Source organism: Dama dama, chromosome 29, assembly GCF_033118175.1.
Source record: "Dama dama isolate Ldn47 chromosome 29, ASM3311817v1, whole genome shotgun sequence".
Classification (NCBI taxonomy): Eukaryota; Metazoa; Chordata; class Mammalia; order Artiodactyla; family Cervidae; genus Dama; species Dama dama.
This window is the reverse complement of record NC_083709.1, coordinates 64280412-64305521: the sequence shown is the minus strand read 5'-3', so window position 1 is coordinate 64305521 and position 25110 is coordinate 64280412. Positions and strand designations below refer to the sequence as shown.

General features: G+C 42.4%; 1 protein-coding gene across 13 annotated transcripts in view; it reads left to right on the top strand.

The window, feature by feature from the left end:
- The window catches only part of LOC133048892 (transducin-like enhancer protein 1), a 91403-nt gene that overhangs the window by 21742 nt on the left and 44551 nt on the right, over positions 1–25110 (top strand). For 8 of the 13 annotated variants that reach the window (XM_061132803.1, XM_061132805.1, XM_061132802.1 and 5 more), the window contains exons 5-6: positions 8506–8568; positions 10143–10217. In XM_061132803.1, coding sequence (XP_060988786.1) covers positions 8506–8568; positions 10143–10217 — 138 coding nt within the window. Of the gene's footprint in view, positions 1–8505; positions 8569–10142; positions 10248–25110 lie in introns of all 13 variants that reach the window. The other 5 variants (XM_061132799.1, XM_061132793.1, XM_061132798.1 and 2 more) reach the window with 1 other exon arrangement.

The window sequence follows — 25110 nt, the reverse complement described above, 5'->3', positions numbered from 1 at the left end:
AGACTCAACTTCATCTTGGAAAATGCAACTGAATTCTTTAAAAAAAAAAAAAAAAAAAAAGAGGGCAGCCCTCAAGTGGGGCCTGCCAAGCTTGTCATTTGCAAATAAATCAGAAAACTGTCATTGCAGGAAGGAGGACCAATGAATAGAGTTGCTTTGTCCTTCTTTGATGGGCCCCACACTCAAGCCTGCTATTAAAAATGAATGCATTCAAGAGGCTTTGCATTAAGAACATAAACAATTAAGGGCACTTGAGTTGCTCTGCTGAGAGCTACTGCGAAGAAGATCCGAGAGCTTTCTCCGAAGATGCAGACCCCTGCATCTGCCTCTCAAGGAGCCGGAGAATGGGAGCAATTAGTGTTGTTATCTCCGCCCAGGCAGCCTTCAGCAGGTTTTTCTTTCCCTTTATTTTAACCCCTCCTTGCTCTGAGAGAAACTGTGAGTGTGAAAGGTGAGCAGGGGAAGGAGAGAGTCGAGTTGGCGCCCTGTTGGAAAGGCTGGGGTCTAGAATGTGCTTGTAGAAGCTGCCAAATGAGGAGGAGGCGGAACGTGAAAGTTATGATCTGCCTGTAATTGGTGACTTTGTATTCTGATTAATTGAGCCACTGAAGGGGTTCTGTCATCTGGTCCTCTTTGTTTTGCTTTAATTATCAGCTTGAAGAAGGGGCGAGATTACATTGCCACGGGTGGACTCATTTAAATGAATATAGTTTGAGGTTTCCCACAGTAGGCGAATGGCTTCCTCCAGCCTCGGTTTGTGTTCTTGCCTTGGTCTGATTTTCTAAAAAGGTGTGGAGTAAGGCGATCGTCTCTCTCTGTGGCAAGGCTTTGGAGAGAGACAGATCTGACCTCCCTTCCTGCTTAATTCTGACCCTGGGCGAGTTATTTTAACCTTTCCGGTCCAGTCTCCAAGGGCACCTACACTGACATTTAGAGCCTGCATGTAATTGGAGCTCAGGTGTGTTAAGCAGTAGATGCTGCCTCTGTCATGATTATTCAATTTCCAAGGTTCTCAAAGTGTGGTCCCTCGTCCAGAAATCTGCAGAACACCTGGGGCCTAGTTAGAAAGGCAGATGCTGGGGCCCCAGACCTCCTGGCTCAGAAATTCTGAGAGTGGGTCCAGCTGTCTGTTTTATCAAACCCTTCAAGTGAACTTGGGGCACTCTTAAACATGATAACCTCATCAGTATATCCTCAACTTAAAGAGATCTCAAGTCCTTTTCATTTGGATTTCCCCCAAATCGTGGCTAGTCATTTATCTCCGTCATTATATTTTAAACAGAAAAGCTACTCTGATGCATTAGAATTTCTGATAAAATTCCCTTTTCATGAGTGTGCTGGTGAAGCAGGGTGCTAGTCTGGTGTGTCACCGTTGTTCTGAAGGTGCTCTCTAGCCCAAGAAGCCTTTTCCCCTCCTAAAGGGGTGGGCAGAGTATTGGAAGATTATTTGCAGAGTTTTGCATGGATGATTTTGGGTATGCAGTATTAGGCAAACATCTTGAATTATCCTAAGGTACGTCAGAGACCGTGTTCAGGAAATGGGAGATGTATTTGTGGCTTTGTTTTCGTGGATTCTGCTCCATTGGTGGGCCAGGCTGTCTGAAGTCAGTGCTGAGGCACCAGTTCTCTTTGCCTCTGAAGGGCAGGACAGAGGTGTGCTGTTTGGCAGCTGTTGTTTATTTAAGGTTTGCAGTTTAGGACGGAGGCTTCTTGTGAAATGCCTCCTTTGCCTTGCACTGTACTTCTACCCAAGGCAACAGGAGTCCAGTGACCCTGTCATTGACATCCGGGGGCCACGTGTTGTGGTCCCGTCGTTGGCTCAGCAGTGACATGGCCTTGTGCTGCTGTGGTCCTGTGTGGGCTCTGTTGCTTTGGATACAAAGCTGAGTGTGTAAGCTTTGGTTCTGGTCTAGAGTATGCTCCAATTTCCCACTTCCACTTCCTTGGAGAAAGAACTAGGCAGTGAATGTGCCTGCTTATCTTCGTGATCCTGGGCAAATCGTTTCATTTAGGCATTTGCTTCTCCATGTATGATAGGATGATGGTGAGAGGGCTGGGCACCCAAAGGTTGTCAGGTTTGTCAGCATCCTTAGGACAAAGTGCCAGGGTCCGTCACAGGAGTGGGGGGCCTGACCACCCTTCCCCATTGAATACTACAGTCAAACGGTAAATCAAGGGCAGGCGACATCTGCAAGGTCACTCTTGGCGGAAATAAGGCATTGATAATGCTGCCATTGCAGGATAATCACTGGTTTTATTTGGGGTATCAAATTACAGTGCTTCGCCACGTGCATATGTTGTTTAAAAAACAACAAAACGCAAGCACATGAACACCACAGCTTTGTTCTACTCCTGGTTCATTTAGTAAGTATGTTGGCTATTTAAGCATCATTATCATAAATATGACTTGAAAATGGTTACCTGCCATGCCTTTGGGTTGATGTCGTGCATTTAACCATTCTCCTAATAGTAGACAGCTGATTTATCAGGAGAGCAAATGTTAAGTTTTTAAAAAACTCTGCAGATGGTTGTGATGTGTCGAACTACTGTTATATCTTTACCTGACTTTTTCTCTTTTGCTTTGAAACTTACGCTGCAGTGAGCAGCTTCATGCATGGAATGCTTTTCATTTGAACTATTTCCTTAGGATAAATTCTTAGCTGTGGGAAGCCTTACCAAAAGGTTTGAATAATTTCATGCTCTTGAAACGCATTGCCCAGTTGCTTTCCAAGATGACTGTACCAATTTACTCTTGTCATCAGTAATGTATGATTGCTCCAGTTTCCCAGAAGACTCATCAGCTTTGGATTTCATTAATTTTTTAAAAAATAAGCTAACATAACTGGTGCAGAATGACCCACCTTACTTAGAACTACATTTGCATTTTAGTTGGTTGCTGGTGAGGCTGAACATTTTTTCTGGATTGAAGGCTGTCATTTCACAGACTCTGAACCTTCTAGTCAGAAGGGATTTAGAGATTATCTATTTATTTCCTTTTGTGTGCTTTGTTTTCATGTTCTGGCCCGTTTATCTTTTGCCAGATACTTATGACCAGCTCTCCACTGTGTTTCTCTCTTGGCCTCCTGCTTAGTTCGAGGAAACCAAAAGATCAGTTTGCCAGCCCTCAGCATAAGCGGCATTTTTTTATGATCCATCAATTTGTGATTTAATGGTGGTGGAGTTTCGCCTCCCTAAGCTGACTTTGGGCAGGGTGCCACTGGATTGCTGTGAGACCCATGGGCAATTTACTCTTAAGCAGTCCCCGCCCAGCTTTGAGCCTGCAACAACCCTTATTATATATTACTCGGTGTGTAGTGGAGAAGTGGGCGGCCGTTGGAAAGCAGGCTGGCTCTTCAGTCTGGTAATTAGATGAGGTGGAAGGAGTATGAAGAGGTGGAGAGCTGAGCTTTTAGGAATCATGAAGTCCAAAAACGTAAGTTCAGATGCCCAGAAGATCATATCTTCAGTTTAAGAGCTCGGTTCATTGCTGGCCTTTGAGGTATTTGACCTCTTTAACTCTGTTAAAATATACATGTATCTGAATCTTGCCAGCTTCCCAGATGGCTCAATGGTAAAGACTTCACCTGCAATGCAGGAGATGCAGGTTCGATGCCTGGGTCAGGGAGATCCGCTGGAGAATACTTTCTCCAGTATACTTTCCTCCTGGAAAATGCCATGGATAGAAAGGAGGCTGGCAGGCTACAGTCCATAGGGGTTGCAAAGAGTCAGACACGACAGAGCAACTAAGCAACATCAGCAGCCTGACTCTTGTACTGAGATGTGATTTCTTACTGGAAGCAGAGCCTTTTCCTAACACTGGTTGGGAATGGTTTATGTAGTTCCGTGTTGGTCATTGAGTTTAGGACGTATGGGGATTCTGTTTTGGTTCTGTAAGGCATTCCTTTGAAAGTCCCAAATGTGGAAAGGGTATCCTGTGGTCAGTTTCGGTGGGGAGGGTTCAGCGAGGAGCTGTATTAGGAGTCTTCTCTCCTGCTTTCCTGTTAGGTTGAGATGCATGATGCCGGCCGTGATGCCAGAAGCTGTAGGAAACTGTCCAGAAGCTTCATGTCAGATGTGATTTTCAACATTTAGTCTTAGTTTGCTAGATAAAGTTAAATTGCTCTGGAGGATCTTGAAGGGCCTAGAGTTTGTTTATTGGGGTTACAGGGGACAGGCAGCTTCTGTTTGGATTTGAGGTCGTCCTTAAAGGATTGGGCTGAGAGCACAGCACGTTATAATAGTGCAGCCGTAGCTGCACTATTACGTATTAGCTTATGTGACTCTGATAAATCACTGAAGGAGATTGGTGATAAGAGGCCTGGTGCGCAGCCGTTGAAGGGACTTCACTCAGGACACCTAGGACTACTTTGCTGAGATGCAAACCCAAGTTCTTGGCTTATGAGGGCTGACTCTTATTACCGTAAGCAAATCAGTGAGAAAGGAGTTGGCACTGATGAGAATAAAAGCTGGTTCTGGGGACTTCCCTGGTGTCCAGTGGTTAGGAATCTGCTTGTCAATGCAGGAGACATAGGTTCGATCCCTGCTCTGGGAAGATCCTACCTGCTGCAGGGCAACTAAGCCATGAGTTGCAGCTACTGAAGCATGCGCACAGCAAGAAAGACTCAGTGTAGCCAAAAATAAAATAATACATGATGCACTTTTTAAAAAAAGCTGGTTCTGGCCAGACGGACTCCTGCTGCTTCGATGGGTGCTTGCCGTCCCTGAGGCAAGGCCTGATGCCGGGGCCTTTACCAAGCTGGGTAAGCTTTTGGGTGCAATGTTTCCATGCAAATCTGGTTTGGGGCTGGCTCTTGAATGCTGACCTAGTATTGTTGCCTTACATGGTGTCAGAAATATGGACACAGGGTAAGTTTACTTATAAACAATATGTCTGTTGGAAGGTACCAAATACAGCTTTAGTTTTGGTCAGGAAAATGATTTCTAGGTGGAAAACACAGTTAGCCTGCAGTTTTGTTTTTGTTTTTTTTTCTTTTTTCCATTGGAGTTGTCTGGTCTTTGGAAGAGGTAGAAAGGAGGCAGTCTGAAAAGGTTATGGGACTTTCTCAACACCTGCTTAAGCAGGGTCAACTATCCAGTTTAACCTGCTTGTAAACTCTGTGGTCAGGAATAGAAGCGCAGGTAGAGAACACTGCTGCTCGTTAATTTGTGCTAAGTTCTTGTCAGAATACCCTTATGTTGAAGCAAGAGATGATGCTGGAGAATCGCTGTCAGTTGCCATGCAGACTGTTTGAAGGGCGGCAGTGGTGGTGATGTGTTAGACCTCCCAGAGCACGGTCAGGGAGATCAGATGCGTCCTCACGCTGCCAGGAGCAGGGACTCTACAGCTGGCTGGGAGAATTTCAAGGTAAACCAGAGGTGAGATTGGAATCTAGATTTCCTGCCTCAAGGTCAAGCTCACTTGTCAGAGGATGGTTTTAAGAGTAGGGATCAGAGACCTGGCAGAGGAAGGAGACAGCTGGGACAAGACCCTTCTCTGTTGTTCTCGTTTCTGTTTCTTTTCCAAACCATTTATTTAGAATTCCCAGGACAAATGGTATGGCTTTTGATGTTTCTGCATCAGTTTGAGCTTTGATCTTTAACACTCGTCCTCCTGTTGCAGTCTTAGCTGCTCTAACCCAGTTTATGTGGTCTGTGCTTTTAACCCGTACTTCTTTTATTTTCCTCTTAATATTAAAGGATTAATATTAAAGGTTTATGAGTTCATTTCATTCAGACCTGGTCTTAACTGTCCCCTGAACAGTGAAGTTCACTTCTACCTTAAAGCCACTTTGTGTAATAACATATATAATTATTAATTAAAGAGGAGATCATCTTTCCTTCTTAAACTAAAATAAATTCCATGTAGGTCAAGTAATTAAATGTAGAAAGTACAGCCATAGCAGCACTAGAGGAAAATTAAGAATGGCTTCTTTAATTTGGGAGTGTTCTCATCCTGACCCAAAGGCCAGGAACATAGGAAGGCTATTCTTTAGTCCGACCATGTAAAAACGTAGTTATGCACAGCAACATACCCATACTGAGCAAGGTTGAAAGACAGGTGACAAGGTGGAAAAACTGTGGAAAAGTCAGTCTTTATCTTATGGAAGGAACTACTACAAAAAGACAAGAGTGAATAATTACCAAAAGAAAAATAAAGTGGGCCAATCAATATATGAAAAGATGTTTAACTTCAGGAAGAATCAGAGTAATGCAAATAAAAATGAGATCATTTTTTAATCTATTAGATGGATAAAGATTTTAAAAAGGTCAGTGAAACGCAGTATTGACACTGGGTGGGGGAGCAAGCACCATCATAGACTGATAATATAAATCAGTAAGCTTCTCTGCTAGGCAGTTTATCAGCATGCATTACAGTTTAAAATATGCAGACACTTTGACCTAGCAATTTCACTTCTAGAGATTCCTTTTAGAGATCTGGGGAAAGGGTTATTTGACGTAGAGCGTGTAATTGTGGAAAATTAGGTGAAAAATAAATATCCCCCGATGTTGGAAGTGTTCAGACACCTGACTGCTTGTGTAGTGGGATATACTGATGGTGTTCTTACTCATATCTGTTTTTATGGAGTGGAAGGGTGTCCGTGACACGTTTGAGTGGAAGGAACAAATTACAGAAGAGCAGTATACCTCATGGGACCCGTTGATATCGAGGTGTCTCTCTGCACTCTGGGCTTGTGCACACACAGATATTGAGAGCCTGGGGGTTGCTTCCCAGGATCACCACAGGGTTACTGTGGTTGTCTCTGGATGGCAGACTTAGTTCTTGTGTATTTCTGTGTAGCATACATCTGCGTATATGTACTCAGAGTGAGCAGATGTGATTTTTAACATTGGAAAACATGAAGAGAATTTTGGAGGCCGGGTAAGAACAGAATGCTCTTGGAATGTATGGCAGGTGGAAAGTGGAGAGCGAGGACCTCAGACCCCACAAAGGGCATCTCTGCCCCTTTATGTCTACCCAGACATACAGGGTAGAACCTTGTTGCAAAGGCAAGGGTAGCTGGCCCATGCTTTCCAGGAGAGCCATGACCTTGTGTTCGCTTGAGTGGGTGGCTGTGATCAAACGAGCTAGGTGGGGCTGACCCAGTTTTGTGATTGCACCTGCTACAGCTCTGCCCTTTTTGCATGTACGTATCTGTTAGCTCCACTTGTTCAAGCAAGGTCATGGGATTGTTCTCTATACCAGTGATTTCCCTTTCCAGTACATTTCTTCCAAGGCACGGTCTGTAACCCTGTCTCAGTGGTGGTCAGGGAGAATTGAGTTGGATTGGCGTAAATCCAATCCCATAAAAGGAAAGGCTTGTTGCTCAGTTAACTGGAATCATCTCAGAGGACAAAAGGCAGCTCTTTTTTATGTACTTGATTATACAGTTCCTGAGGTTTCTACTTTATCTCAGTTATTCCATTCTCTCTTTCTCAAGGGCATGGTTGTGCTCTGCTTATTTTGTTTCCTCCCCATAGTCCTTTTCATTGTCTGGTTCAGTAATGGAGGTGGCATCGGTAAGCATTGACAGAAATGATGAAATACATACATAAGGTCAACTTGGGACTCTTCAGATGTCTTTCTCCACCCCCTGCTCCCCCTAACAGAACTGTTCTTCAGAGTTAGAGGAAAGCAGGTTCTGTTGCATTGCTGCAGGGTTTGGGAGGAGGGGTGGGCAGGGGGATCCTTCTTAGTCTGGGAGCAGAGCACACCGTATTCCCTCCTTTGCCAGTTTGTCCCTTGTGCAGAGGGATTCCTGTGCCTTTGGAGCTGAGCAGGGACTTTTCCTCCTTGCTCTAGAATAGCCTGTGCTGCAGACACTCAGGACCCATTTTCTTAAACTCATTGGAACTGTGGGCCTTGTCACTTTGCTCCTGGCATTTGATGCTGAATTGTGGTAAAACTTTACAGATATCCAGAACCCCTCGACTTGACTGTCTGGATTTGAGTCTGTTTCAGCAGTGTTTTCTAGGCTTGTTTGCAATTTTGAAACTTGGTGAAGGCTTACTAACATTAAAGTTCAATTTCAGTTGTGCAGGAGTCAAAACAAGTGGAAGGAGGTCTTCCACTCTCTCGCTCTGGACCTTATCTTGAGAGCTAGTCTGCTTTGGCAGTGCTTCTGCTCTCCAGGGTTCTGACTTTGTTTGAATGAACTTGCTTCATAAAAGTGCTCTGGTATGCCATAATTGAATAAGTGTACAGAAGGGTTTGGAATCACCAGGTTAAATGATTATATAGCCTCAAACTGCATAGATTTTCTGACTCAATTAAACTACCCATTATCTCTTATTTAAGTGACCAATAAAACGTGCGATTATGTCTTTCTTTGCAAGTGGGATTAATATCTACTGTTTATCTCAAGATAAATATTGCTCACATAGCCTGGGAAAGCAATTTTATGCCCTCAGTGAGGCAGTAGAGGACTCCACTGTTGGGTATGAGGTTTTATCTTTCTGAACCAATTATGAAATACGCTAACCATTTATATGGCTTTGTCTTTATAGACTGAAATCGCCAAGAGATTGAATACGATTTGTGCACAAGTCATCCCATTTCTGTCTCAGGAAGTAAGTAAAGCTGTTCAGCTGTTAAAGTGCAATTATGTTGCTTCTCTGTTTGCAAATTAGCTAGTTTTAAGATGTTAATTTTATCACGAGGAACAAGTGTGAAGAACATCTGTTACAGCTGAAGTGTGTAAACCCCCTGCTATTCCATCTCATAGATCTAAGGGCATACTGTGGAAGTGACGATAGCTCAACCTTAAATTAATTCTTTTCTATGGAAAACTGCAAAATGACTGCCAAGCATAAAGCTTTTCTTAGAGGAGTAGTATAAACTTGATAGCTTCTGATGATTAATGTGTCCTTTTACTGTTTCTTTTACTGCTTTTTAAAAATGGTTCCATCAGGGTTGACTTGATCATGGGAGCAGGTATTTCATTTGTCCTTGTACCTCAAGGCAGATTGACTTAATGCTGTCTGTGGAGGGAGTGGATGCCAATACTCTTAAGGTTAAGAGCATTCATGTTACATGTTCATGTTACCTTGGCTTACAGAGTTATATCCATATAGGAGCCATTTTATTAAGTTGCAAAGTCATAGATAGGAGTTTAACCTTAATATTTTGAGAGGGGAAAGCTCTTTGTGTGAGTAAACCTATGAAATTGACTCAAAACCAGTTTTAGTTTTGCTTTAAAGTTTACTTTTGGATACAAGCTAATAAATGTAAAACTGTGTTTTAAGTGTGTACAGGATGCGTATATCTTGAGACAGAGTGAAAAGCTTGTGGGCCTTGGAGCTGGAATGCTGAGTGTCTGTTCTTGTTGGCATTTACTGCTCCATGCTGGGTAGCACCATCTCTGCTCTTACTATGGCAGCCTTTTCCAGCATAGCACTTAAGTGATGTTACAATTTAGATTTGTTGGCCTTTTGAAACCTTTAGTAATTTGGGTCTCTGCTATATATAGTCTCCTTTCTCCCAAAGAGACGTGCAACTTTGTTTTTATTTGTGAGTGTACCTGGGAGGTGTGCAGGCTATTTGCAGCCTGTGATCTCAGAGAGAGAGAGCACGTGTGTATGTGTGTATGTGTGTGTGTCTGTCTGTCTGTGTGTCTTTCCTTTCTCCTCTGGCGGGTGAAACATCTAAGGACTAAAGGAGGAAAGGAATTCCCAGAGTCCAGAACCAACTGGTGGGTTGAGATTTGTTGACCGGAGAAGAGATTGCAGGTTTAATGTTTAAAATTTAAGTATCCAAAGGGGTGTTTTAAATGGCTGTAAATTTCTCCTGCTCAAATTTACCATAGCAAACCCTTTCTGAGAATCAGGATGATCTTCCAGATCCCATACTGTTGATTTCTAAGGCTTCACATTACCATTTTTTATGTCTTTTTTTGACTTTCTACCATGCTGAACCCCAAATTCCCATCAGAAGTTGACGGGTACTGCTTAGAAAGATGGGCAGCACCCCTGTTTTCCTTCCCCTGGTTGTCTGTGTTCCGTGAAATGATGTGTGCTCCAACAAGTTCGCATTTAAACTCATTTTACACCTCAGTCTGCACCACATGCAGCATTTGTCCTGTTGTTGGAAGGTACAGTGAAGTTCTTGGCTGCCTCACTAATACCTTTTCTTCTTGTTTTCAAAGCATCAACAGCAGGTGGCCCAGGCTGTCGAGCGTGCCAAACAGGTGACCATGGCAGAGCTGAATGCCATCATCGGGGTACGTGGCCTCCCAGGTCTACCTCCTACAGTGTGTATAACCAGCTTTCATTTCTTCTAAATTTGTTGGCTTAATCTATATCTAATCTGTATATAATATGAAGTTAACCTTGACCTTTTTGATCAGTGGGAGAGGGGGAGGCAGTTTCAGGTATGGGGAAGTGGTTTCAGGTACACTGAGGAGTATAAGGGAAGAACACTTGGCGATAGGGAGGTAATAGCAACCTTTTTTAGGATGGGAACAAAATACATCTTCTTTTCAATGGGAAAATAAATATAGTTTATCCTGCTCCCTCAGGTTAAAGCTTTAGGTGAAGGTTTTAAATACCTACTTTCCTTACTCCTGCCATATAACTTTAGATCCCAATTGGGGTCAAGACATCACTGGGAATTATTTCATTATCTTTTGCTTCTTTTGCCTTTTGCTTTCCCAGGGTATTAGAACCTATGTGTAACTGTTTTGCTTTTCTTGTGGCTGTTTCATGAAGTTTTAAGTGGCACCCAGATGAAAAGAAAGCCCTCTTGCCGTTGAAGAAGTGATAATTGTCTGCCCTGGTGCCCTCTAGCCTTTCACGAGGTTTCTGCTCTTCTGGGTTGAGTTCAGTTAGTGCTCCTTGCTGGCAACTGGTTGTCAATCACAAGTCATTTGCTCTGCTTTAATGAGCCTGGTGAACCGTGGGGTCCATCTCCTGCATGAGTTCATTCCCCACCCCCCGACCACGCCCCTTCCTTCAACCCCCAACTGCAGGATCCAGGGCGGTTCTCATGTTTTTTCTGCCCTTCCAGCCTAAGCGAAAGAAGTAGCTGAAACAAGGGACTGTCCTTTCTGATTTTATTCATACGTGAGTGCCTTGAGCGGATTCAAATCACTCATTTATCAATTTATGTTAATTGCTTGTGAGAAGATGCCCTGCTGGTCTTTATAGTTCCCTCAGACACTTTGTAATGATAATTAGACATGCTGCTGTAGGGATTAAGAGTGCCATAGTGCAGTGACGGCCACAGACAATGGAACCAGTTAATCCATCAGGGTTTAAAATTACATCCCAACTGGAGATGGAGAAAAACATAAGAGCCAAGGAGGATTAAAGAATGAGCCTCAGCTTGAAAACTCTCCTTTCATCAGTTTCTCAATTGCAGATCTGCAGTCGGGTTGCCTGTGGTAAGCTATTGGCAGTCAATTAGGTGAAATAAACTGGGAGGGTGACCTTCATTTCCTTTTAATAGCTTTTTCCTCCCTGAAATGGGGAGCTTCAGTGGATTTTCAGCTTAAATTTTATTCAAGCTGCTTTATTACACTTGACAGCTTAGCTCTGCATAAACAATTCTCCCTCCTCCCCTTCCCCCCAGATCCGGGCTCTGCATCTCTCCCCCTTAGTATCACATTTTTGACTGTTGCTTAGTGGGCTCTCTAATCACATTCAACAAAAAACACAATTACATCTGCATTTGTCTGCTGCCTTCTGTACCCTTTTCTTGTGTAATGAATTGCTTTATTTCAGAGATCAAATCAAATATTCACTGGTACTTTTGCATGTACTGTGTTTGATTAGCAAAGACTAATAGCAAATTGTACTTGTAGCTTGAGCGCAGAATTTTTTTAACCCAAATGAATGAGGATGGAAAAGCCTGTTTTGATTAAAGGAAAACATATGCAAAGCAGTTCTCAAGTACCCAGTTCAACTTTGTGGAACATGTTTGTTTTCTGATAGGCTCTAAATTTTTACATATCATTTCTTGATGGTAAAACTTTGTACTCTTTACGCCCTCAAAGCCACTGCCCAATCCTACCCATTAGAAAGGAGGAAATTGTGTTAACCAGATGTTTATAGGTAATACTCATTTCAAGTTGAATCAGAAAATAAAAATAACAGGTTGTTTTGCAAGGGCAGATGAATCGCTAATTTTATGAATGGCTTTAGTCCAGGAAACATGTTGAGATTATAAAGGCAGATTAGCTCTGATAGCTAGCAACAATAACCCAAATCAGTGAATTGGGCCCAGCACAAGACTTGACGCCAGTTATGAGTTTTCAGCATATTGGCATGTGCGGCTTTTATAATTGTAATGTTTGGATCAGTATATTAATTTATGTCGGCAGGCTCTTTTAAAGTTTGTAGTGATCAATAATTATCCTGCACCATAAGTTTCATGCTCTGGCATATGCTTGGCTTTTGCTTGAAAGGAGCTGTGCGCGTCCTGGAAAATCGAAGTAGCATAAAATTGGGTTGACAATTCAGTGGACCTTTGCACCCCTTCATTGAACATGCAGTGTGTCGACCTGCCTCCCCAGAGGGGAGGAGGCTCTGGGAGGCTGTCTGTTCCTACAGGCAGCAGCTGCGCGCAGAGTAAACGCAGCCTGGTTTGCTAGCAGCTGTCAGGATTGTGCAGGGGCCGACTTGGGGGAGAGAACAATGGGAGAGGCCATGCTCTTCGTCTGCATCGACTTTCAGGCTAAGAAAAGAAATAGTAATTTAACGGTTTAGACATCTATTACAAGTGTGAAAGATCATGAAAGAGTACCCTTTAAAATTCAGATGAACCGAAACATTCTCATCCCCTTTAAGGTACAATCAAGGAGCTTGCTGCTTGCTTGACAGGGCTAAAGATATTTCTCTTTAGCAAACCTGGAAGAAGTTATATCTCCCTAAGGACACCAGGCTTCTAGGTGAGGTTAGCTGTGTCCTGGGACTGTGGATGCTCTTTTAGTAGGAAGAGAGAGGTTCTACTTTTTTCCATTTTTGTGGAGTGAATTAATGGTACCCATTTTGCACTGGCATAGAACATTTAGTTTTCATGTCTGAGGGGAAATACTGAATTATAAATCTTTTTCACTGCAGCATCTGCCTTCAACTTACATAGATTACTGGTATTTAAGAAAGATAAGCTTCTTAGATATTTGAGATATTTTTGGTTATACTTTTTAAAAATAGCTTTGAAGGTAGATTTGATAATCAGAATAATAACTGCAACCCTACATTTTGAATTTTTTTTAAGCTCTCTTGCTATTAAACATATGTTCTTGTAACAATAAAAAATAATAATGCAGAGATCTTAATAGGCACAGGGTTTATTCAGTTTGACACAAGCTCACTTGTACTTTAGAAAGCAAGTTTATTGTGGGAAGGGAACTTACTTGAACCTTGATTTTTTTTTTCCCCCCCAAACATTGGGATAAACAACACAATTTATTCAGAATTCCTCAAATATTTTTTTCAAATTTGGAATGCTATTAAAAATGCTCAAAATGAAATAGTTTATTGACTTAATGTAACATTTTATTTGTGGAATAGCTAATGGCTACCTGAAGGAAAAGAAAATTGACCAAAGGACTCTAAGTTCATTACTCCCCATTGTAGTATTTAGGTAGTTGGGAACTTAGAACTCTCTTCTACCTGCTCTAACACTAAGTAACTGATTCTAAACTGAGATTAGGATTCCAAATAATTAGTGTTGTCTTTTAACTGGATTTATTACATCACATATAATTGGTTTTATATCATATAAAATTAAAATGTCATACAAACATAGATATGGCTATGTACATACCTGTACACACATGGATTTTTAAAAATTGATGTGTAATTCACATGTGAAATGTACAGTGTACAGACCTGACCACTGGTACAGGCACATGCTCTTTGGGCCACACCCTCTCAGGGTACAGATGGTCCCCACCACCATAGGAAGTCCTAACCCTTGTGCTTACTGTCAGCCAAGTTTTCCCACTCCCTGAAGAAACATGGTTGCTTTTTGATTAAAAAGTGAAAGAATAATTAGCAGAGTGCAATTTCTTTTTTAAAGAGAACAATTGCATAGTTTTACTATTTCTAACCAAATACCTGCTGCCTAACTTCTCAGTGTTTCATCTGTGCTCATGTTTCTAAGACCATTTACATCATGTTCTAGAACTAACACCCTGAGAAGATATCCTTTTCATTATAGGGGACTAGAATGCAAAAGTAGGAAGTCAAGAAACACCTGGAGTAACAGGCAGATTTGGCCTTGGAGTACGGAATGAAGCAGGGCAAAGGCTAGTACAGTTCTGCCAAGAGAACGCACTGGTCATAGCAAACACCCTCTTCCAACAACACAAGAGAAGACTCTACGCATGGATGTCACCAGATGGTCAACACCGAAATCAGATTGATTATATTCTCTGCAGCCAAAGATGGAGAAGCTGTAAACAGTCAGCAAAAACAAGACCGGGAGCTGACTATGGCTCAGATCATGAACTCCTAATTGCCAAATTCAGGCTTAAATTGAAAAAAGTCAGGAAAACCACTAGACCATTCAGGTATGACCTAAATCAAATCCCTTATGACTATATAGTGAAAGTGAGAAATAGATTTAAGGGATAGACAGAATGCCTGATGAACTAAGGATGGAAGTTTGTGATATTGTACAGGAGATGGGAATCAAGACCATCCCCAAGAAAAAGAAATGCAGAAAAGCAAAATGGCTGTCTGAGGAGGCCTTACAAATAGCTGTGAAAAGAAGAGAAGCAAAAAGCAAAGGAGAAAAGGAAAAATACTTATTAAACTCTCCATTTAATAAATACTTATTAAAAAAACTCTCCATTTGAATGCAGAATTCCAAAGAATAGCAAGGAGAGATAAGAAAGCCTTCCTCAGCGATCAACGCAAAGAAATAGAGGAAAACAATAGAATGGGAAAGACCAGAGATCTCTTCAAGAAAATTAGAGACACCAAGGGAATATTTCATGCAAAGATGGGCTCAATAAAGGACAGAAACGATATGGACCTAACAGAAGCAGAAGATATTAAGAAGAGGTGGCATGAATACACAGAAGAACTGTACAAAAAAGATCGTCATGACCCAGATAATCATGATGGTGTGATCATTCACTCTCACCTAGAGCCAGACATCCTGGAATGTGAAGTCAAATGGGCCTCAGGAAGCATCACTATGAACAAAGCTAGTGGAGGTGATGGAATTCCAGTTGAGCTATTTCAAATCCTGAAAGATGATGCTGTGAAAGTGCTATACTCAATATGCCAGCAAATTTGGAAAATTCAGCAGTGGCCACAGAACTGGGCAAGGTCAGTTTTCATTCCAATCCCAAAGAAAGGCAATGCCAAAGAATGCTCAAACTACCGCACAATTGCACTCATCTCACATGCTAGTAAAGGAATGCTCAAAATTCTCTAGGCCAGGCTGCAGCAGTACGTGAACTGTGACCTTTGAGATGTTCAAGCTGGTTTTAGAAAAGGCAGAGGAACCAGAGATCAAATTGCCAACATCTGCTGGATCATAGAAAAAGCAGGTGAGTTCCAGAAAAACACCTACTTCTGCTTTATTGACTATGCCAAAGCCTTTGACTGTGTGGATCACAATAAACTGTGGAAAATTCTGAAAGAGATGGGAATACCAGACCACCTGACCTGCTTCTTGAGAAACCTATATGCAGGTCAGGAAGCAACAGTTAGAACTGGACATGGAACAACAGACTGGTTCCAAGTAGGAAAAGGAGTATGTCAGGGCTGTATATTGTCACCCTGCTTATTTAACTTAAATGCAGAGTACATCATGAGAAATGCTGGGCTGGAGGAAGCACAAGCTGAAATCAAGATTGCTGGGAGAAATATCAATAACCTCAGGTATGCAGATGACACCACTCTGATGGCAGAAAGTGAAGAGGAACTAAAGAGCCTCTTGATGAAAGTGAAAGAGGAGAGTGGAAAACTTGGTTTAAAGCTCAACATTCAGAAAACTAAGATCATGGCATCTGGTCCCATCACTTCATGGCAGATAGATGGGGAAACAGTGGAAACAGTGTCAGATTTTATTTTGGGGGGCTCCAAAATCACTGCACATGCTGATTGCAGCCATGAAATTAAAAGACGCTTATTCCTTGGGAGGAAAGTTATGACCAACCTAGATAGCATATTAAAAAGCAGAGATATTACTTTGTCAACAAAGGTCCATCTAGTCAAAGCTATGGTTTTTCCAGTGGTCGTGTATGGATGTGAGAGTTGGACTATAAAGAAAGCTGAGTGCCAAAGAATTGATGCTTTTGAACTGTGGTGTTGGAGAAGACTCTTGAGAGTCCCTTGGACTACAAGGAGATCCAGCCAGTCCGTCCTAAAGGAGATCAGTCCTGGGTGTTCATTGGAAGGACTGATGCTGAAGCTGAAACTCCAATACTTTGGCCACCTCATGCAAAGAGCTGACTCATTTGAAAAGACCCTGATGCTAGCAAAGATTGAAGGTGGGAGGAGAAGGGGATGACAGGATGAGATGGTTGGATGGCATCACCAACTCAATGGACATTGGTTTGGGTAGACTTTGGCAGTTGGTGATGGACAGGGAGGCCTGACATGCTGTGGTTCATGGGGTCGCAACGAGTCAGACACGACTGAGGGACTGAACTGAACTGAACCTTGGATAACATGGCGCCCGTGTTGGTACCCATGTTACCTGGGCCTAGGATAAGACTGGACTTGATTGGGACACTTGGGCACTACTATGCTTTGTGATCTCGTGCAGCCAGTTAACCTCCATGAGCGTCCGTCTTCAGGTGCACAATGCCATTTACCTTGTGTGGCTTTTGTAGAGGGCAAGACTGACCGGTAGCTGTTACCTGACATGTGGGTGAACTGACTCCCCTGGACTGCAGTTTTTCCTGCCTGCTTTCTCTCGGTGCCTGTAGCAGATCTCTGGGTCCAGTTGACCAAGCTTCTTCAAGGGGTGATTACTCCAGGCAGTGAGTCACCTCCTCTTGTCTTTTCTGGTGGTTACGTGGATGTTGGTGTTTGAGATTAGACCCAACCAGATGCTCTGCTTCTGCAATTAGTGTGTGAATGAGTTTTAATAAGGACACGGCAGTGCGGAAGCACTGCCATTTAACTTTTGGTGAACAAACTTAAAATTCAGAACTGAGGGGAGAAGTTCACTTTGGGGAACAGATGGAGAGAAGTTTGAGAAGCAAAAATGTGAGGATCAGGCACTTTTGGCTTCCTTACTCAGCATAAAGGGAGAAGGGACCAGTTCTTTTGTTGGCACTGCAAAGTGGCAGGGATCCTTGAGATAGAATTAGAAGGAGGGCAAAATTAGAAAAGATGCCCAGATGACCAATTCCCCTACCACAAAGTGCCAGATTTCTGATAGCTGCTTCCATGCTGATTGTTGGATATAAGAAAGTGTAAACAATTTTCCATAGCAGTATATGAACATCAGGAACTCGGGGAAATTTGGAGTTAATATAAGCAGCCTTGTTTATCCTTTCTCATTTATTTGCATGTGATCTAACTTACTTTCTCCAAATATAACTTCTGTCAAGGTCTGTGGGGCTCTGGTTTTGGTCAGGTGTGTGTATTCTTACTTCATAGGCAAATTTATAATTCTCTATACTTTACAACAACTTAGTATGAAATAAGCCTAGAGTGGTTTGTGGTATCTGACTGTGTGTGTTTGTGTAGGTGACGGCTGCGAATACAAACTCCTGATGTGACTGTAGAAGGAGCCTTTCTGTCCTGAAGAGATTGAGTTGTAGACCTAAAGGACTCCCCATTGTTGCATGAGATGATTGGTTTAAGGATTAGCAGAAATGTTGGATTATTTTTCTCCTCCGGCTGTAGCTGTCAGCCGTCTATAGGATTGCAGTGTGTGAAGTTTAAGAGGATGAGGTTAGCCTCTTATTCTTATGAGCATGCAGTTAATCCCTGGAACGCCCATCAATAACCCAGCTGTAACTTTCTTTATAAAACAAATTCACCCTAGGAGAATAATGCATAGCCTGCTACCACAGGAAGTAAATAAAACACAACAAACATGGATCTTCCAGCTCTACCAGCTTCTGTTTAGTGACTTACCTGCCACTTAAATTCCAATAGTTCAGCCCTTTTATTAATTTTCCAAAGGGATGAAACAATACAGCTGAGAAGTCTTCTCTGCATCTGACTTTTTTTTTTTTTTTTTTACTGAGGGTACACGTAGGTATCTCTAACAAATGCAGGGCTTGGCCTCAGTGTCTCAGTTCTTCTGAATAGGCAGTGTGGTTTTAATTATTAGGAAGCTTGCTGAAGCGTTGTTTACTTGTTCATGTCCTCATATATTTTCATATGATTTTTATTTGGATTTATTAAAAAACATTATATTTTCCCTGTTTTCAGAGGAAGAAGAAAAGTCTTCCAAATAGAAAGTAGAGCGTCTCATTTTAATTATTAGATCTATGTGGTTTTTTTTAATTGATGGGTGATTTATGTACTGTATCTATCATTCACCCTGCTTTTTTATTCCAAAGAGTTTTTTAAAATGTGGACCATTTTTAAGGTCTCTACTGAATTTTTCACAGTATTGATTCTATTTTATGTTTTTTTTGTTTCTGGCTGTGACACATATGAACTTTTAGCTCCCCAACTAGGGTTTGAATCTGCACCCCCACTGCATTGGAAGGCAAAGTCTTAACCACTGGATCGCCAGGGAAGTCCCTCACTCACCCTTTTAAAAGCGCAGTGCTCAGTGTTTTTAATATATTTACAAACTTGTATAACTATTACTAATATGTAATTCTTGAACATTTTCATCACTCCCAAAATAAACTCATATTCATTAGCAGTCAAGACCCCCTTCTCCATCCCTTCAACTCCCTGGCAACGCCTAATCTTTCTATCTCTTATGGATTTGTCTGTTCTGAATATTTCCTATAAATGGAATCACATAATATATGGCCCTTATGTCTGGCTTATTTCACTTGGCATGTTTTCAAGGTTTTTACATGTTGTAGAAGGTATTTATTTCAGTCTTTTTTCTGATGAACAGTATTCTATTACATCAATATACTGCATTTGTTTATCCGTTCAGTCACTTGCTGGTCATTTAATTGTTTCTACATTTTGGCTATTATAAATAATGCTGCTGTAAACATTTGTATGAAGATGAGATGGATGACATCACTGACTCAATGGACATGAGTCTGAGTAAATTCCGGAAGTTGGTGATGGACAGGGAGGCCTGGCGTGCTGCGGTCCATGGGGTCGCAAAGAGTCAGACACGACTGAGCGACTGAACTGAACCATTTGTATAAAAATTTTTCTGTGGACATGTTTTCTTTTATCTGGTGTTTATATCTAGGAATGGAGTCTCTGGGTCATATGGTAATTCCATCCAACTTTTTAAACAACCCAGTGGCTGTACCGTTTTACGTTCCCCCCTAGCAGTGGGTGAGAATTCCAGTTTCTCTTGCTTCTTCTCCAACACTTGTTATTGTCCATTGTTTGATCCTAGTCTTCCTAGTGGGTGTGACATGCTGTCTCATTTGTGGTTTTGATTTATATTTCTCTGATGGCTGGTGATGGTGAGCATCTTTTTATTGAAATGTTATGTGGTTTTAGAAGTGGATCTACTTAAGTAAACATGGCTTTTAAAAACTAACTCTAGTTTTAAGTCATGATGGAAATAGGCACCCAGGGCAGGTAGACTGAATAAGTCAGGGTGATGATGCAGAACAGGTTGGCCTGTGCCGATTAGCTGAGAAACAGAAAAGATGAGTTTAGATCCTTTTCAGAGTCTTAGGCCTTCATCTGGTTGCCTGCCTACATGTAGGTCATCAGTTTTGCTTCTGTGTCCTCCTGCATCAAAATGGGGCCTTTGAGTGGATTTATTTATTTACTTACTTTTTATTGTCTTCAAGTGGCTTGTGAATTCTTGGCCCCAGCAAGCAGTTCCTGCCTGTTCATCACCCCTGCCCCTCTTCACACGAGAGGCCATCCACATAATGGGAGGTTTTCAGATCACTCCCAGAGTAGTGTCCTTGATGTCTCTGCTGCCACACAGCTCTTCCCCACCTCGCCCACTTGTTTATCGTAGCATACCAATTTTCTTTTTCTGCACTCTCCAGAGATAAGAACTGAGCATTTTAAAGAACAGAGTAATAGCAAAAGAAACCAAGGAAGAGTGATTTGGAGAAAACTGTCAACAAATGCTCCTTTTCACTCCCCACCCCCCACCTCCCTTTTAAAAGTCTTTAAATACCAAGTGCTATAAATGCCACTTACTGTCACACTTTTAGCATTGGAGATGCTATTTTGGAGCATGGTTTTAGTTCTGGTTGGGTTCAGTTTGTGGTCTGTGTGACATAGTTTTCCCAAAGGTTGTAAAGTGGGTTAAATTTCAGAAATTCAAATTGATTCAGTGGTTGGTAATGAGGAACTTATTAATATCTAGTGGGGGTGAGGGGGGACATTGGTCTTCATTTTTATTCTGGTTTCCTTTCTACTTGTATAGGCAGCTCTGTGGTGATAAATCCTGTGCTATACCTGTTTTAGAAACAAAAATGTAAAAACCACCTCACTATTATTAAAGTTCTGAATGTAAACAACAAAGTCAGTTTCATTATAGCAATATAATTGACCCAGGTTGCACTAGGTAAAATGTGAATTAAAATTCTAAATGCATGGCTGTTGTTTGACATGGATGAGGTTGTTTTATTCCTTGTGGGTTTTCAGTATCATTAACTCAGGGTTTGGTGTTTGTTTTCCTCATCTCTTTCCCATCCTGTTCAAACTGTTTGGGTAAGAATGAGTGCATTTATCTCCTCATGCCCCAAACTAAACCTTTCCCTAATCATCTCTGCGGCACCAGAACAGTCTATAAAAGTTCCCAGTGTCGCTCTTTCCCCAAATTGTTTTGTAAAATGTGAAGTTGCTGTTTATTTTGAATTGTTAACTGGAGTCAGCGTAAGCAGCTGCTCATTTTGGGGGGTTGTGACAAGGTACTTGATGGAGAAAGGACAGGGAAGAATTGAAAACTGAAAAGTACTTTTGGGTTTTAAACAATTTGGCAAATCCTTTGGCATATATGAACATGGATTCTAACATAATGGTACAGCATTCTAAACTTAGACCTAGACCAGAATTTCTCAGTTTCAGCATTACTGACATTTTAGGCTTGTGAACTCTCTGTGATGAGGGCTGTTCTGTGCATTGCGGTGTTGAGCAGCATCCCTGGCCTCTACCTATTGGACGCCAGTAGCACTTCTCCTCCCTCCCTCCCTCCCAGCTGTGACAACCATAAATATCTAGATGTTGCCAAATGTCCCTGGGGTGGGGGAAAAGGGTATCAAAATTGCTTTGTTTGAGAACCACCTGTTTAGATTGATACATATTGCCTCAAACCACCACTGTTCATCAAAAATGCCTTTTCTGATAGCTTTGTAAATTGTTTTGCTTGTGTGTTCTGTGGTTATAAATCTATAGTCAATAACGTAAAAAAAAAAAAAAAAGTTTACTAATTAGTGCAAGCTGATGAATGGGTAGAAGGTTGAGTTTTCCCAGCCTTGCTGTCATGTTGAGAAACATTTTAGTTTCCCCGATGATTTGGGCAGGTTTGGGTCTATGGAGGACTGATGCGTGTAAATTCCCTTAATTGGCAGAGCCACTGGGTTTTTTGAGGTGTTGCTGGCTGTATAGCGGTGTCTTTTGTTCTGACATGTATTTTTGAGGCGCATTCATGTTTTTTCCTTTTAGTGAAGGTAATGGGTATTAGGCTGTCTCAGGTAAACTGTGGGGAGAAAAAAAAAAAACAAGCATGTTCTTTCAGGAACACATGGATGGGACAGGTCAGTTGCTCTTTTGGAGTCAGCTGTTTTAATCTCCTGGATGTGGGCCCTCTGTTCATTTCAATGAATATTTTATCTTACAGACAACACTTCTTATTTATTAAGCATCTTTTGAGAGAAGCCGGAACTATCTCTGTTTCAGCTTGATTCTTCCTTATCAGCTTCCTTGGAAGAGAGCTAGAGTGAAAGATGTTTTCATTTCTCATGTGTAGGGTGTTGGGAAGTGGAGACTGGAGAGATGGCACTTGTGAGTTGTAAATCTCAGAACAAATTCCCATCTGTCACTGCTGCCGAGGCTGCATTGTGGAGATCGTTTTATTTCCCAGTAAACATCCGACAGTGAAGTGGATTGTCTCTTGGTGTGCAGTGTCGCGTGCCCTCAGGAGTCTCTCCTTACCTGGGAAGGGAGAAACGTGAAGTTGTCAGTGGAGAAAGAGCTTGCCTGCTTCCTTTCACCGCTTGGGAACCCTGGGTCTGTCCCTGACTCCTTGTGAACATGCCTGAGCTGCTGGGGTCACAGAAGAGAGGCTGTTGAAGGGAATGAAAGGTTTACAATCATCATTCTGGCTGAGAACCCAGGGCAAGCCACTCTTTCATCTGTGAAATGGGAACCGTACTTCCCGCCCTCCCTCCGCCTGGTATGTTCTAAGCTGAGGCCAGATACGGAAGCTGGAATCATGATCTAGGAGCCCTGCGTGGCAGGATAAAGAAGTAGAGTCTGAGGCAGCAGGCTCATGTTCTGGGTCTGCAGCATCTTCAGTAACTGTGATTCATCCTCTTGCTGTCTACTTAAGTATTCCTTTCATTTTGTGAGAGAGTTATGCTTTTTTTTAAAAAGGTGGAAGAAGGCACTTTCAAGATGGCCAAGCTAAGGCTGGAAGAACCTCATTGTCTCTAATAATAGACTGTCTTCATGGGGCCTGAGAATCTAGAGCAGGGTAGAGGTGGGGGTTGCCTGTGGCCAGTGTAAGCTGCTGGATAGCTAGCTCTGCTGAGAGCCATTTGCCTAAGTGTTGGGCTTAACCTTTCAGCTCTGCCTCACAGCTGAGGTACGGCCCCTTTATTTTGTAAGCCCAGTCTTCTTTTTAGTAATGGAGAATGCTTTCCAGTTCATCTTTCTGAAAACCAAGTTGGCTTGGGCAGAAAATTCCCTTCCTTCTAGCGTCTTCAAATGTCACCTGAGACTGCCTTTACTCTGACATAAAATCCCACGTCTGGGGTCATTTTTTGGTGACTCCATTTGGGGGGGAATTTTAAGGGGGGTAACTGGGAGGGGCGGGGTGCAGGCAAGGGTGATAGGGTTGTATCCTCCACCCTGTAGTTAAAGTCCTTCCCCTCTGCTTAGCCTCGCTCATCTTCTTTTAATCAGTGCTGCTCTTAATTACCCCACTGCACCCACTTCTGTATGCATCACTGCCTTCCCCCCCGCAGCAGCCGGACATAGCTCTCAGTCTCCGAGTAATGATAGTAATCGCTGGTAGGGCAGACCTGTTCCTCATCCTTCTCTGAGCACATTTCTTATGGCAGGTGTCTAGTTCCTAATTAAGTGCTAATGAGCATGCCTAGTGGACCGTGATGCCTCTGCCGGCTTCTTCAGTTTTATGTCCTGCTATTGCTGAGCTCTTAAAAGGTGACAGAGCAGGAATTAGTGTCTTTGGGATGACAGGAAGGTGATTTTATGCATAAAGAAATTGTTATTATGATCTCAAATGGTGAATGAGTAGTTTATAAATACTTTCCAGGAATACTATTAATGTTGCTCTCTCTGACCTCTCTCCCTTTTCCAATTTCCTTCTCATTAGAACTGTGCTCTCTTTGGAAGGAATGGAAGTTTAAAGAGGTTGGCTTCTAAAGATTTTTAAAAAGATACTAGTGGGGTTGAAAATTCACTGTAAGATAACTGTAGACACTGATTTCTGCCTTTTAGCTGCTGCTGGCTCTTGAGGGCTGGAAACCTGTTTAGTATTCAATCAAATATCAGTAGTTGGGGTGGAAATTACTGAAGATCTGGCGTAAAGATGTAATATATTCAGTACACGCAAGGGGGTAATAAATAAAACGAGTAATTGAGTCCCAGGGAAGTGAGCACAAATCAGAATCTTAAGAATTTCCTAACATTACACCTTAGAAATTGAGCTTTAATCGTTTTTACTATCTCATCAAAAATGAGTTTTATGTTGGACAGCTGAAATGCAGCCAGATTTATGGTGGAGGGGCCATTTCTGGGATACTCTTTCATTTCCTGTAGTGTGTCTTAAATATAATATATGAGAGCAATGGTGCTTTTTAATATGAACCGATTTATAACTTCTGGAATGGGTTAAGCGATAGAGGCGCGGGCATTAAGGAATGGGGACTTGGTCATCAGAGTGTTTTCCTCAGCAAGCTTCTTAGCCTCACTGGGTCTCGGTGTTTTCCTCTGTGACGTACAGAGGGGCTGGGTTTGGGGCCTGAAGCTCAGGAGAAAGGAAGGGGTAATCAGAGTTCCGCCTCTGTGGTCTCTTTGAGTTGTCACATGCGTGTCCCCCTGAGGCCGCCCTCTGTGTGTGGTGGTACCAGGACGGCCCTTCCTGCGTCCACTTCACTCCCCTCCCGCCTGGAGGGAAAAACTCGGTGCCTTGAGCCTGGCCATCTGTGAAATGGGAATATCAGTACTTCCTCATTTCTGTGAGGGTTTGATGAAGTCAGGGCACGCAAGTGAATAAGAGATGCTAGTTCTTCCTTCTTTCTGGGTTTGTTAACTAAAGTTAATATTTGGTTTTGTCTCATCCTACCATTGTGTCAAGTTAACACAAGAATGCTGGGGTAGGATGGAATCGCCTAGTAACCTGTGACTAGTTGAGAATATAGACACTGTATGGTAGGATGTATGTCTGTGCCTCCCCTATTTTAACCTCTCTGAAATCAGAATGAGCCCCAAATTTGTGGCATCTTGGATTCAGTGACGGCGCTGGATTTCAACCCTGGAGCTGCCCAGAGGTGGGACTAACGAATATGTGAGGGCTCACTTACCTATCCAGGCTTGCACACCTACACTCTCAGGGTGTGAGTTAGGCCAGGAAGTGACAGTGTTAGTCTGAGGATTATGTTTTGGGAAGATTATGTGATATAAGGTAACTAAGCAAATGAAGGCTTTTGATGGACTGAGCGTGCTAACCACATTTTTTTTCTCCCTTTCCTCCCTCTCTCTGTCTCTCTTTGCTCTGTGTGTGTGTGTGTGTGACCTGATCTGTCTCCTCCATCCTCTCATGTCATGTCTGGTTTCCACCCGGATGCCACCACCGCCGCCGCCACCTTCTCTTTCCCTCTCCCT